The 15,480-nt window shown below is 37.9% G+C and overlaps 1 protein-coding gene across 1 annotated transcript in view; it reads right to left on the bottom strand.

Moving 5' to 3' along the window:
• Window positions 1-15,480, bottom strand: part of ERICH3 (glutamate rich 3) — a 117,300-nt gene that overhangs the window by 38,736 nt on the left and 63,084 nt on the right. Inside the window, exons 8-9 of the mRNA XM_061121608.1 lie at window positions 14,378-14,558; window positions 7,929-8,115 (exon numbers count right to left, since the gene is read on the bottom strand). Coding sequence (XP_060977591.1) covers window positions 7,929-8,115; window positions 14,378-14,558 — 368 coding nt within the window. The remainder of the gene's footprint in view (window positions 1-7,928; window positions 8,116-14,377; window positions 14,559-15,480) is intronic.

The raw sequence follows: 15,480 nt of genomic DNA, 5'->3' as shown, positions 1-15,480 counted from the left end.
TTATATGGTCATTCAAATTCAAATCTGGTGAGCCAGCAGATGATATGAATGTATTAAGACATTAAAAAATATTTTTAAAAATCAGTTATAAAAAAAGTTAAGATCAATAAATTCTTCTATAGTTTTTCCCCGTTTCTCAAGATAATATCAAAATAGGAAATGATAATACGCATTAATAAATATGATGACTATGATAACAATAAAAGTATCAAGCGCTCCTTTCTGTGCCAATCTCTTTGCGAGGGACTTTGTATACATGATCTTATAGGATACATTCCTCTACAGACAAGTTACTTAAGACTTATCATCATCACTTTACAAATGAGGAAACTGAGACTTTAGGGGCTTTACATCATCACCTTACAAATGAGGAAACTGAGGCTTTAGTTCCATGACTTGCCCAGGTTCACCCAGCAGGTTAGTGATGAACCTGGATTTCAGCTCAGGACTATTAGACTCAATCACCTCACACTGAGGTACACCCATATTAATAAATTACAGCTACAGTCTTCTCAGATGACTGCTTACACAGACAAATGTCACACGGCTGGGCTTACCACCAGGGCAAGTACTCACACTCTCACCAGAGACTAACACAATGTGGAGAAGTTTTTACCAAGGCCTAGAGACAAACCTGAAATAGGTGCCTGGTGGTTACTGGTCTCCCTACTCCTCCTCTAGAACTTTACCCAGGTCCTTCTCTCCATGTCTCACAACTCTCGGTGAACTGAGCCAATTAGAGTGGGATTAGAATGTCGTCAAGACTTGTTAGTCCAGAAAGAATCGAAACCATATGTAAAAATCTGAAAATCACCTCAGTGTAAATCAAAACTAATGGCAACTCTTCAAATGAAGATCTCACTAAATTTCAGCCATCCCTAGACTAGCACTAGCAAATACGAGGGCTTAGTTATATCACTTATCCTTTCACTATCTCCCCATAAAATAAGGCTAAATGGATAGGCACTCAAAGTAACTATCCGGGACTATGAAAAATGGGATAATAAGAACACACTTACCTCACCCATATTAGCATGATAAATTATTTCTCAACTATAATGATGATATACTTAGCACATTGCTTTTCTTGGAATAAAGGTGTCATGAATCTTCAAAGACTATGATTACTAGCATGGCCTTCTGTTCAAGCTGTTCTTCCCTTATCAATGGCACCACCGAATCCATTGATTTGGAGCCTCTGATATGCTGTTACTTTTAGTTTATGTTGTGACTGTGTAGAGGCTTTTATGCCTCCCTACTGCCTGTGCAGACGTTTTATGGCCCATCTGCTTAAGGGAATTAGACAAACAAAGTGGGTAACATCTGTGCTCTCCTCGTCACTGACTACCTATTTGACTTCTGAGTATAATTTGAGGTGTTGATTCTGATTACTGAAGCTCAAAGCAGTATGCATTCTACTTGGCTAGGCAATTTTTCTTCCTGTGTTTCACTTTAGCAATGGAAAATAACTACCATGCCTCTTCAAAGAGGTCCCATGATTGAGGGGTGGGTACCAGTGTGGAACCTCCACATTTTGGTAATGAACACTGCTGAACTTTTCTTGTTTTCTAAGGACCCCAAAACAGGTAATTCCAAATCACTTATTAAAAATAGAACTCCCTATTGTTTTAGTTGCCATCCTTCTCATAATAAAAGTTCAAGGAACCAGTATTTTTTAAATGAATTAAAATGAACTTCATTTTTAACAAACTGGGGGAAGGAAAGCACATCTCTCAAAATAACTAAAGAAAGGTATTACTATGGGTGTGGCAAAAGTTACAGAATATTACAAGTGATATCAATCTCCTGAGGGATAGTTTTCAACTTTCACTCAAGTTCTGCAGTGTTGGTGTTTCTGGAATAAACAAAGTCATCTCCAATAGAGCAGAGCCAAACAAGCAAGGCTGTAGCCCTCACTGTTCCATCCCTGCCCCATTTAAACCAATCTGCATTGAATTGACTTTCACCTGAGCTGCAGTAGGGCCCCATCAAATGACACCACATGTTCTACTTGGGACATTCACAGACTTCATTTGGAGAAATGATTATGAAGCTTACAAAACATTGAAAACCAATTTCCTATGAGAACTGTGCATTTTAGTTGAGGGTCAAGACTTACCTGGAGTAACGGGCAAATTCAACCGTGGAGTACAAAACAAAGCAGGTCAAAGGCTAACAGAGTTTTGCCAAAAGAAAGCACTGGTCATAGCAAACACCCTGTTCCAACAACACAAGAGAAGACTCTACACATGGACATGACAAGATGGTCAATACTTAAATCAGAATGATTATCTTCTTTGCAGCCAAAGATGGAGAAGCTCTACACAGTAAGAAAAAAATAAGACTGGGAGCTAACTGTGGCTCAGATCATGAACTCCTTATTGCCAAATTCAGACTTAAATTGAAGAAAGTACGGAAAACCACTAGACCACTCAGGTATGACCTAAATCAAATCCCTTACAATTATACAGTGGAAGTGACAAACAGACTCAAGGGATTAGATCTGAGAGACAGAGTGCCTGAAGAACTATGGATGGAGGTTTGTGACATTGTACAAGAGGCAGTGATCAAAACCATCCCCAAGAAAAAGAAATGCAAAAAGACAAAATGGTTCTCTGACAAGGCCTTACAAATAGCTGAGAAAAGAAAAGAAGCAAAAGGCAAAGGAGAAAAGGAAAGATATACCCATTTGAATGCAGAGTTCCAAAGAACTGCAAGGAGAGATAAGAAAGCCTTCCTCAGTGATCAATGCAAAGAAATAGAGGAAAACAATAGAATGGGAAAGCCTAGAGATCTCTTCAAGAAAATTAGAGATATCAAGGGAACATTTCACGTAAATATGGGCACAATAAAGAAATCTTATGGAACTAACAGAAGCAGAAGATATTAAGAAGAGGTGGCAAGAATATACAAGAACTATGCAAAAAAGATCTTCAACTCAGATAACCACAATGGTGTGATCACTCACCTAGAGCCAGAAATCCTGGAGTCTGAAGTAAAGTGGACCTTAGGAAGCATCACTATGAACAAAGTTAGTGGAGGTGACGGAATTCCATTTGAGCTACTTCAAATCCTAAAAGATGATGTTGTGAAAGTGCTGCACTCAATATGCCAGCAAATATGGAAAACTCAACAGTGGACACAGGACTGGAAAAGGTTTGTTTTCATTCCAATCCCAAAGAAAGGCAATGCCAATGAATGTTCAAACTACCGCACAATTGCACTCATCTCACACGCTAGTAAAGTAATGCTCAAAATTCTCCAAGCCAGGCTTCAACAGTGTATGAACTGTGAATGTTCCAGATGTTCAAGCTGGATTTAGAAAAGGCAGAGGAACCAGAGATCAAATTGCCAACATCCATTGGATCACTGAAAAAGCAAGACTGTTCCAGAAAAACATCTATTTCTGCTTTATTGACTATGCCAAAGCCTTTGACTGTGTAGATCACAACAAACTGTGGAAAATTCTTAAAGAGATGGGAATACCAGACCACCTGACCTGCCTCCTGAGAAAGCTGTATGCAGGTCAAGAAGCAACAGTTGGAACTGGACATAGAACATACTTTTCCAAATCAGGAAAGGAGTACATCAAGGTTGTATATTGTCACCCTGCTTATTTAACTTATATGCAGAGTACATCATGAGAAATGCTGGGCTGGATGAAGTACAAGCTGTAATCAAGATTGCAGGAAGAAATATCAATAACCTCAGATATACAGATGACACCACCCTTATGGCAGAAAGTGAAGAAGAATTAAAGAGCCTCTTGATGAAAGTGAAAGTGGAGAGTTTAAAAGTTGGCTTAAAATTCAAATTCAGAAAACTAAGATCATTGAATCTGGTCCCATCACTTCATGGCAAATAGATGCATAAACATGGAAACAATAAAAGATTTTATTTTTGGGGGCTCCAAAATCACTGCAGATGGTGACTGCAGCCATGAAATTAAAAGACACTTGCTCTTTGGAAGAAAAGCTATGACCAACCTAGACATCATATTAAAAAGCAGAGACAGTTCTTCACCAACAAAGGTACATCTAGTCAAAGCCATGGTTTTTCCAATAGTCATATATGGATGTGAGAGTTAGAATATAAAGAAAGCTGAGTACCAAAGAATTGATCCTTTTGAACTGTGGTGTTGGAGAAGACTCTTGAGAGTCCCTTGGACTGCAAGGAGATCAAACCAGTCCATCCTAAAGGAATCAGTCATGAATATTCATTTTAAGGACTGATGCTGAAGCTGAAACTCCAATACTTTGGCCACCTGACGTGAAGAACTGACTCATCTGAAAAGACCCAGATGCTGGGAAAGATTAAAGGCAGGAGAAGGGGATGACAGAGGATGAGATGGTTGGATGGCATCACTGACACGATGGATGTGAATTTGACTAGGCTCCAGGAGTTGGTGATGGACAGGGAAGTCTAACATGCTGCAGTCCATGGGATCACAGAGTCGGACATGACTGAGTGACTGAACTGACTGAAAAGACTTTACTCTTAAACACCGAAACCATTTTATTTGTTGATGTTATTCAGTCACTAGGTTGTTTCTGACTCTTTGAGACCTGATGGACTGCAGCATCCAGGCTCCTCTATTCTTCACGGTCTCCCGGAGTTTGCTCAGATTCAAGTCCACTGAGTCGACGATGCTTTCTAACCATTTTATCCTCTGCCTTGCCCTTCTCCTTTTGCCTTCAATCTTTCTCAGCTTGAACATTTCAAAGAAAGAAGCTAGAGGAAACCAAGTGAAATCATATAAAGAATTGTACAGATGCTCCTAAGAATTGAATAGGAGAGTAGATGCCATCTATCAGATTTTGGTACTGATTACTAAACCTCCATAGAAAGTGTTTAGGACCAAACATTTTATAGCTTGGATTTATATAGCAATTCCCAGTGAGTGCTACGTGTTCACACATGCGTGATTGTACACAAACTCATTAGCTTTCCTGCCAGTTAAACAGAAATGTGTTAAATGACTTGCCCACAAATATGGAGAAGGCATATTTGACTTGGAACAGAAAAGCAACTGCAAGTATGCCCTAAGTGCACCCCAGCATTCCTACTACTTGCCCTAGACCATTCACTGTGCCACTTGTACCTCTTCTCTCACCTATAATTTCCAGATTTTTCCTCCCTTAGCCTTAACCTCAGCTGATAAATTCTTGTTTGACCATAAAACAGAAACAATCAGCAGAGAACTTCCAGGTGGTCCAAAAACATCCACCAATTTACATCTCTCTCTGCCCTACAGCCATCTTTCTTCCTGTTACTTCATCTAAGGCTAATACCTCCATTTGAGCCCCAGATCCCATCTCTTCTCATCTACTCAAGCACTAAATATCTGCCTCTATATCATGCCTGATCAATGCTTTCCTTTCCTCAGGTATTAATGCTATCTATCAGCTTTTATCCATTCTATAATATCTCCGATCTTAAAAAAAATAATAAGCACCTCTTGGGCCCCTCCATCCTCCCTCCTGGTGGCCACCCAATTTCCATCCTTCAGAACAAAACTCTTTAATAAGAGCCATCTATAATCTCTGGCCTCAGCTCTTCTCCAGTTGTGTATTAAACCCACTCCAATCAAACGTGAATTCCTACCACTCCCTTATAGCAACTTGTGTCAAGATCATCAATAACCAACACATTACCAAATCATGCTCAATCCAGAGTCTTCACTTTGCTTCACCTAGCCACACCTTGGACCCAGTTGATCATGCCTAATTCTTTAAACATTTTGTTCATTTCCAGGACATTGCTTTCTCTAGTTTCTCTATCTAATCATTGGCCTTCCTTCCCTAGGCTTTTTTTTTCCTGGTTCCTCTTTATCTTCCTTCCCTTTGAATGAAAGGGACAAGAGCTCATTACTCAGACATCTTCTCTTACTGGCTTCTATTCTTAAGCAGATTCATCCCATCTTATGACTTTAAATGCCACCCATATGTAAACCATTCTCAAATTTATATCTCTAGCCTGGACATCTCACCAGACACCAGATTAACTGATCCAACTACTTATTCAACATTTCTACTTGCACATCTCATAGATGTCTCCAATTCAGTGTATCTAAAACCAAAATACCTTCCTTCCACTCCCAAACCTACATCTTCCACAGTCTGTCCTGTGTTAACTGGGCATCTTTCAAGTTGTTCAGGCTAAAAACTTTTCAATCACTCTGACTCTGCTCTTTATCTCATGCCCTGCATCCAATCCATCAATAAATCCTATAAATCCTATCTTCAAAATTCATCTAGAACCTAATTTCTTATAATTCTTTCCACCATTCTCTTGCCTCTGGATTAAAGCAGTTTCCACCGTTTCCTCACCCTCCCTAGTTTATTTTTCCCATAAGACCTACTGTCAGATGATGACAAGCCATTGTTCAAAACCTACCTTAGAGGCTTCCCATCCCCCTCAGAATAAAAGTAAAGTCTTTGCAGTGACCATAGGACTCTGCATGACTTGACCCCACTGTCTCTCTGACCTCATCTTCTATCACTGTCCCATTCCTCATTTGTGCTCTGACCACACAAGCTTACATACGCCAAGCATCATCCTGTCTCACACCCTTTGTCTATACTTTTCCTCTACCTGAAAACCTATTTGAAAAAGGGAACATTTTTTCTGGCTTCTGCTTGAAAGACATCAGAGAGGCCTTTACTATCCATCCTACATAATAGAATACTGTCTTCTGACCCTTTTACCCCTTGCCATTCCTTTTTTCTCCCTTACCTTATCTTGTGTTTATTACCATCTCATATATATTAAAAGAAGACAGAGCACCAAAGAATTGCTGCCTTCGAAGAACTGTGGTGCTGGAGAAGACTCCTGAGAGCTCCTTGGATAGCATGGAGATCAAACCAGTCGATCTTGAAGGAAATCAACCTTGAATATTCTTGAAATCAGTCCTTGGAAGGACTGATGCTGAAGCTGAAGTTCCACTATTTTGGTCAACTGATGCAAACAGCTGACTCATTGGAAAAGTCCCTGATTCAGGGAAAGATTGAGGGCAGATGGAGAAGTGGGCATCAGAGGATGAGATGACTGGATGGCATCACCAGTGCAATGGACATGAACTTGGGCAAACTCCAGGAGATGGTGAGGGACAGAGAGGCCTGGCATGCTGTAGTCCATGGTGTCGCAGAGAGTCAGACATGACTGGATGACTGAACAACATTGATTAATTGGTTGGTGTACTATTGGTATATTGGCATTGATTTATTGGTATATTACTTGCACTTCCCCAATAAGAAGGTGCTCCATGGGTCAGAATCTTTGGCACAGAAAGATGTTCTATCTTGGCACAGAATCAATTAATTCTCCATGAGTACTTTCAGGAGAAACTTAAACAAAGCCTGCAAGAAAATCTACTGATCTCAAATAGAATGTCCAATATGAAAACTGATAAACAGTAGTCAGAACTGACCTGTTTACATGTATTTTTTTATGCCTGAGATTGAAACTAGCGGCATGAAAGTGATCATTGGGCTACACGATAATGAAGGCATACCTCTAATATACATAACCTGTAATATCCAACTGTATAAGCTGGATGCTTGACACGTGCTCTGGAGCTCAGCCCAAAATCAATTACTACAAGGAATAAGGTGGGAAAAAACCTACCTCTTTCCCTTTAGAAACAGAGCTTAAGCATCACAAGGAAAGGAAGAGGTAGAAAAGAAATGGAATTTGAAACACCATCAGCTTTTATCCACACTATATAATACAACTGAAAATCTACTTTTCATCTTATAATTTTAAATACAACACACAGGATTGTGATAAACAACCTTAACCTTAGATATTTTAGGCTCATCTACATTAATATGATTCTTAACAAATTGTGCTGAGAAATACTTCAGTAAAAGCATACAAAGGAGCATGCAGCAAAACTGCCCTCTACCAAAGAACATTTGTTTCCATACTTGTAACAAGGAGATGATCTCTCGACACACACAAACCCGAAGTAGCCTCTTTTGCCTCCAAGTCTGGAACCTTTTCGATGCTTATATTCACAGCAGGAGCTTAACCTGTTCACCTGTATCCCATTCAGGAAAAAGGTGAGGCTGAAGGGGAAACCTTGGTGCCTCTTGGAAATAAACTGAAAGGTCTCTGGAATTTAAAAAGGAAATACATTAGTGAAAGCAACTGACTTTGAACTAACGTGTTCTAAATCACATTTTTCTGGCAGATAAGTACAATATTATTTTCTAGATCTCCTTTTTCTTTACTTGAGGACAATTTTTAATCACAAAAACACATTCTATTGCATATATATAGTATAACAAATACTCCAAGGTAATATAAAACTCTTTGATTTATAATAAAATAATAAAACCTAAAATTATATGAACACTTAATATGGCCAGACATTACGCTTGATTACTTTGGATGTATTATTTCTAGACAACCATATGAAGTGTAGATATTACCATCATTAGTTTCCATAATGCAGAAATTTAAGTTTAGATGGATTCAGTAATTTAGCTAAGATCATACAGTAAGTGAGAGTCAGGGTTTGAATCCAAACATCTCTCTGGACTCCACACTTCTATGTTGCTATGCTATCTACCAATAAAGCACATAACGAAAGGTGACTATGAGCTCAGTAATCCTTCTATATGACTATCTTCTAATTCAGTAGTGTTTTAAAAAAATTTATTTTTTAGCTGTGACTCAAAACATCCTGGTACATATATGGATGAGGCAAAATCATTCTATCTTCAGTCCATTCTCAGTTCTGCCTAGATTTGAGATCCCTTCTTGATCCCCTACCCACCCAAAAGTCTCACCAATAAATTAAGAACCACTGCTTATAATTAACAGGTTTTAATCATTCCATGTCTCTATAATGCTCTTTGAAGAAGTCTCACCCTAGACATTCCAAAAGCCAATTATCCATGCAAGAATACCGGAGTGGGATGCCATTTCCTCCTCCAGGGGATTTTCCCAACCCAGGGATCAAACCCACATCTCTTGTGTCTCCTTCATTGGCAGGTAGATTGTTTACCATTAGAACTACCTGGAAGCCCTCTAGCAGGGAAGAACATGCCATAAGTAAACTGCAGTTTCACTGTCAGTGGAGGATGACTTGATTTGGAGGAAAAAAAAAACCTAAAAAATTTTGGTCAGTGGCATTATGGGTAATAATCTACAATCCCAGAAGTAAATTAACAGGGAAGGTCAGAGGTTCTTCTAACCATGTGACTGTAGTTCTAATTAGAGCAAGCAACAGGTCAGCAGACTAGCCAGAAATTTAACAGGGAGATACAGGCAATAATGCAGTCACATACACATTCAATAAGCTTTCCACACATCCCCAGCTAACTGGAAGCGACATGGATTGAAGTAGGCCCAACCTATTCACACATCCCTGTCCTACTGGGAGCTTGCACCTGTATACAAAGGAAACATGAGAGCCTTGTGGAAAATAAAAGTTGAAACAGACCTGAAAACTGTCTGAACTTTGAATGTACTCCTGAACCCACTATAGTGGGTTGAATATTGCCCTCCAAAAATTCGTGAATACTCGGAACTTCAGAATGTGACATTATTCTGAGATAGAGTCTTTGTAGATACAATCAGGGAAGGCTCAAGATGAGATTATCCAGAATTTGTTTTGTCCTAAATCCAATGACTGATGGCCTTATAAGAAGAGGAGAGGACACACACACACACACACACATACAGATACACAGAGAAGAATGACATGTGAGGATAGAAGCATAGGTTGAAGTGATGGAGCTATGTGCCATAAAACACAAAGGATTTTGCTAAGGATCACCAGATGTTGGAAGAGGCAAGGAAAGATGCTCCCCTTAAGCTTTTAGAGGGAGTATGGCCCTGCTAAGACCTTAATTTTAGACTTCTGGCCTCCAGAACCACAAGATGATAAATTTCTGTTATTTTAAGCCACCAAATTTAGGGGCATTTTCTATGTCAGCTCCGGGAAACTAATAAACCTACAAAGAGACTCATTGGCAGAAGACAGAGGGTACACTGGCTCAAAGTGTTTGACTACAACCTCTGACAAATCACTGGATGATCACTAAACAATGAAGATACAGAGACAAGCCTAAGAGATTAGCCTAAAAAATATAAACAAAATTAAAAATAATCAGAGCAGAGACATTAATGGCTATATACCAAGGAAAGAGGGCATGAGCTTCAGATTTGTTCTAGATAAGCTATTAAATAACAAAAAAACCAAGAATAACTTTCCAGAGGGAAAGTGAAATTCAGAATCCACAGCTGCTATAATACATGATCTAAAATGTCGAGTTTTCAACAACAATAACCAAAAAACCCTCAAAGATAAAAAGAAACTGGAAAGGGTGTGACCCATTCTCAGGAAGTGAAAGCCATCAAACCCATTCCTAGGATGTGGCTCAAGAGAAATGGCAAATGATGTCGACACAGAAATCTTGTCTTTGTATACTCATTACAGCATGATTTATAATGGTCCCAAACTGGGAAAAGTGCAAGTGAAGTGAAGTAGCTCAGTCATGTCCAACTCTTTCTGACTCCATGGACTGTAGCCTGTCCATGGTATTTTCCAGGCAAGAATACTGGAGTGTGTTGCCATTTCCTTCTCCAGGGGATCTTCCCGACCCAGGGATCGAACCCAGGTCTCCTGCATTGCAGGCAGACGCTTTACCGTCTGAGCCACCAGGGAATCCCACCAGGGAAACAATACAAATGTCTACCAATTTGGTAAATGAATAAAATGTGGTAGATCCATGAAACAGAATATCTTCAGTGCTATGAGAAGAGAGCAACTATTGATGAATGCTACAATGGATGACTCTCAAAAATACTATACCTATGGCTGATTCATGTTGATGTATGGCAGAAACCAACACAATATTGTAAAGCAAATACCCTCCAGCTTCCCAGGTGGCTCAATGGTAAAGAATCCACCAGCCAATCAAGGAGACACAGGTTTGATCCCTGGGTTGGGAAGATCTCCTGGAGAAGGAAATGGCAACCCACTCCAGTATTCTTGCTGGGAAATCCCATGGGAAGAGGAGCCTGGTGGGCTACAGTCTATGGGGTTGCAAAGAGTCAGACACAACTTAGTAACTAAACAACAAAAAAAAAATAAATTAATTAAATTTAAAAAAATTATACACAGTAAGTTAAAAAAAAAACATATGCTAAATGAAAGAAGCAAGATACAAAATGCTACCTATTGTATGATTTCATTTACAAGATGTCCAGAGAAGGCAGACCTGTGGAACCTGAAAGCGTATCATATCAGTGCTGCCCTGGGGCTGCCTGTGAGAGTGAGGATTCATTGTGAAAGTGTGGGCACAAAGGAAAATGGTGATATGACTGCACAGCCCTATAAAATTCCTAAATATCGGTCAATTGTCCACTTAACAGTGGATGAACTTTATGGAATGCAAGCTACATCTATTTTTTTTAATTTTTAAAAAAATCAATATATAATAACAAGTAAAAGAAAAAAAACCAGTTAACATAAGTCAAGGTACAATAAAACACTTCAGTTTTAGGTACAGACTAAGAACCATGACCAATCAAGAGAGAGGGATAAAAAAGAATAGAAGTCAGCTGAGAAAACTTCACAACCTTAATCTGAATCTTAAAAGATGGGTAAGATTTGAATTTAAAATACAATTTTGAATTTAAAATTCTTTGTCCTGTTACAAAGAAAATAGCACAGGAAAAGATCAGATAATAGTGTGTGGTGGGGGTGGGAGGAGGAGGCAGGGGGACCAGTGAAGCATCTGCTGTGTTTGTGAAGAAGTAGTGAGGGATGCACAAATAGTTACAACAGGATCAGGTTATGGAAATACAAGAAAATGGGGCAGAAAAGGGATTATAAGAGAGCCAGAAAAAAGTTACTTTGTTCTTCATATCCATATGAACCCAGGAGGCCAACGTCTGCCTTATTTGAAAGGATGAATGGTAAATAAAACTGCTGTGAAGAATTGTACTCTTTACAAGTAGCAAAAATATTCTGTACCTTCACAGGTGTACATAATACACAATCAATCTATGGCCTGATGGCTAAAATCAAACTGCAAGACATCATGAATCACTATTATAATAAAAGATGCACTTGCTATGTTCCTACATAATTAATTTTTGGTTATGCTCATCCAAAAGCAAGACAAATTAACAAATGCCACATTTTTAATGAGTTTACTGCTCCAAGCATAATGCTAAAAGACCTTTTTCTTAAAGCAGAAATCTTCTAAAAACTTATTCACATTTCACTGAATCACACACAGCTTTGATTTGTAAAAGGGCAGATTCTTTTCAGTCCAGCTAAATTGCTAAGACTGCTGAACTACAAGACAACTTGAAGACACCCAACTTTTTCAGTTTTGAACAATTACTTTCCTAGCAATCAAGGGCAAGCTGAGATAAAATTATTGTGTGGACAGGATCCAATTATTTAAGAACCCATTCCATCCTATTATTTAAGATTGTCCAATGACATAAAGTCAGTCCTAGGATCAATATGCATGCAAAATAACACTTAGCTGAGTAACACTCTCCAGAAACCTTTTGCAATCTTATCACAGAGTGGATATCATCTCCCAGAAAATCCTTCAGCCAAGTCTTGTTCTTTTTCCAATTGTATGTACATTTTCCAACAGTCAAAAAGCCATTATATATGAATTCTGTTGAATAAAGCATGATCCAAGACCCAGGAAAAGTTTCATTATGTTAATTCCAATTTGAGGCTATAGCTAATTTTAGAAATTCTTCTAAATTAATAGTTGAAAATGATACGTTCAAAAAATAAGTGCAATTATTTATCATTAGGGCTTTCATAGCCCTCATATTATGAAAATATTTGAAACCCTTTGCTACTGAGAATAGCTAACTGGGGCCAGACAGTGAAGTGAAGTTCTGAAGTTGCTCAGTCGTGTCTGACACTGCGTTCCCTTGGACTGTAGCCTACTAGGCTCCTCCATCCACGGAATTTTCCAGGCAAGAGTATTGGAGTGGGTTGCCATTTCCTTCTCCAGAGGATCTTCCCAACCCAGGGATTGAACCCAGGTCTCCCACATTGCAGGCAGACGCTTTGCTGTCTGAGCTACCAGGGAAGCCAGATAGTATTTAATACTAAACAAGGGTCCTGCACCTAGTGGAGGGGAGGGGTGGGATCGGCTCTCAACCCTGGTCAGAGCTGGGAGTGTGACCTCGGGGAAGTCTGTACCTCTGATGCCTCTCATTTTTCTCATCTACACAATAAAAGGAACAAATTCTCAAAGGCTATGACAAAATAAAACAAGGTAAATCATAATGCAGGCAAGTACGTAAAATGGGAAAAGTAATTTCTAGCATTATTTTTTCAAAGAAATTTTTTACACTTTTATAAAGAAAAATGTTTTTCATTACAAAACAATATATATAGTTCATTATATATTTGATATGTATATAATTAATTATAATATATAATATTTTACTCTAAGTTAAAACCAACATTCAAATGTTTATCCTTCCTTATGTTGGAAAGTTTTCAATATTTTATCCCTAAATATGTATAGTTCTTTTTAAGTGCTAGCACTTTTTTAAGTTAACAGTCACTGTTTTTGATTGATGAGGGAAATCAGAAAAGTCAAAAGTAACAACACCATGCTTGCTCCCAATTCCTCCCTTCAATCTCTAAGTCTATATCTAGATTACCCAAATATAAATATTTCTTTTAATCAGTAAAAACTCTATCACTTTCTAAGGAGTTTCTTAAGCAAGGAAATAACAAATACAATCCCATAACAACACTTCCTTTTAACTGCAGTTACACAGAACTAAATATTGACCAAAAAACACTTTGGTACAATATGTGAAATCCTATATTGGATATAAAAATTATCTTATGCTAACAAACATGGATTTATGATCAAAGGGAAATTAAAATGTAATAAAAGCATTTAGCCAAATTTTGTACTGCATTATTTAGGTGTGGTCCACCCTGAGTGTTATTGGATTTGTGATTTTATCTCAGCATACTTCTAAAGAACAATTGCCAATCTAATATTTTTCTCTTAGAATTGTGTATGATATAATTCACTATGGCAAGCCAAATAGTTAACTTGTAATTTGGGGGACAGTTATTCGTGCAACATTTTAATGATCGTATATCTATATCTCAAGATTAATCTGTTACTGGGTTAAATCACTTCAAATTCTTTCTTCCACAATCTGCAAGAGTAATTGCTGCTTCAGTTTCAATCATGGAGCAGTAAATCTGGATTTACTTTTAGGCAGCTGGTTTATAAGTCCCTGGATATGCATAATTTCATAGAGTGATTGAAGTCATTTTGATATTATATCAACAATAGCTTATCTATAGCATCAACTGCAAGCAATTAAAAAATTCACATTTTATGTGTACCTTTTTCAAGTAGCTTGCCTGTGTAGACACATAGGTTTTCTCCACCACAGTGCTGTTGATAAACTTTTATTTCATCCCGGAAATCTGGGTGATCATAAGCTAGGTGCACATTTTTCCCCAAATAGATCATTGTAATAGCTGCATTACTACGCAGTGGTGTTTTATGAATCCTTCTTGAATCCTAGAATAAACAAAAAGGGGGACTTATTAACTAATTTCCTTCTAATCAGAGTGTGATGACATTGTAATACAAAGAATACAAAAGGCTATTTTTATGTACCTAGCAAAAAAATCCTTTATAACATGTCAACATATACAGTGCACAAAAAGTCAACCCCATTACAAAATAAATATCTTTAACAACTATAACATATATACATTTTGGCTTTGTATTTTTAATGTAAATTCTGGGGATCTGGACAAAGTTTGTCAACTTTTAGCTCAGGTATGTGTCTTTTTTTCATGCAAAAAAAACATCAATGACATGAAGAGGAAAACTACTCTTGGTTCTTTTAGCTGGTTCCCAAATAAAAATTTAAATCAAATTAATTAAATAAATATTGGTGACATAGTTTTCTTCTAATCCAAATTGACATTAACTCTGATTTAGCAATTGTTCTTGTAACTGAGTGTTATATCTTTATGCTTGTGCACTGACAAGACATCCTTCCCTGAGTTTACTCTATGTGAGGGGAGAGGCATACATTTGATTCTGCCAGGAGTCACCCTGAGGATCAGGAACAATATATGTCAGATATTTGGGATTATCCAGTTTAATAGAAGGCATTCAGTTCAATGAAAAACCAACACTATCAATATTAGCTTTAAATAGTAAACAATATACCCAACCAAAAAATATCAACCTCATAAGCCTATCTGATATTCTATGGCACTGACCAATTTAAGTGATGTATAAAATAAACAATATACTCAAATGTGAGATTAAATATCCAAAACCTTGCCTCCTGGTTTATATTCTGAAGTATTTTTTCATAGTAATGAATAAGCACAGTGTTTGCCTAACCTCTAAGAGGAAGCCAGGGAAAGGGAAGTAAGAAAAGGAAGAGGAAGAAGAGGCAGCGAAATGGAATGGCTCCTTGAAA

Source organism: Dama dama, chromosome 20, assembly GCF_033118175.1.
Source record: "Dama dama isolate Ldn47 chromosome 20, ASM3311817v1, whole genome shotgun sequence".
Classification (NCBI taxonomy): Eukaryota; Metazoa; Chordata; class Mammalia; order Artiodactyla; family Cervidae; genus Dama; species Dama dama.
This window is presented reverse-complemented; position numbering and strand designations above follow the sequence as displayed.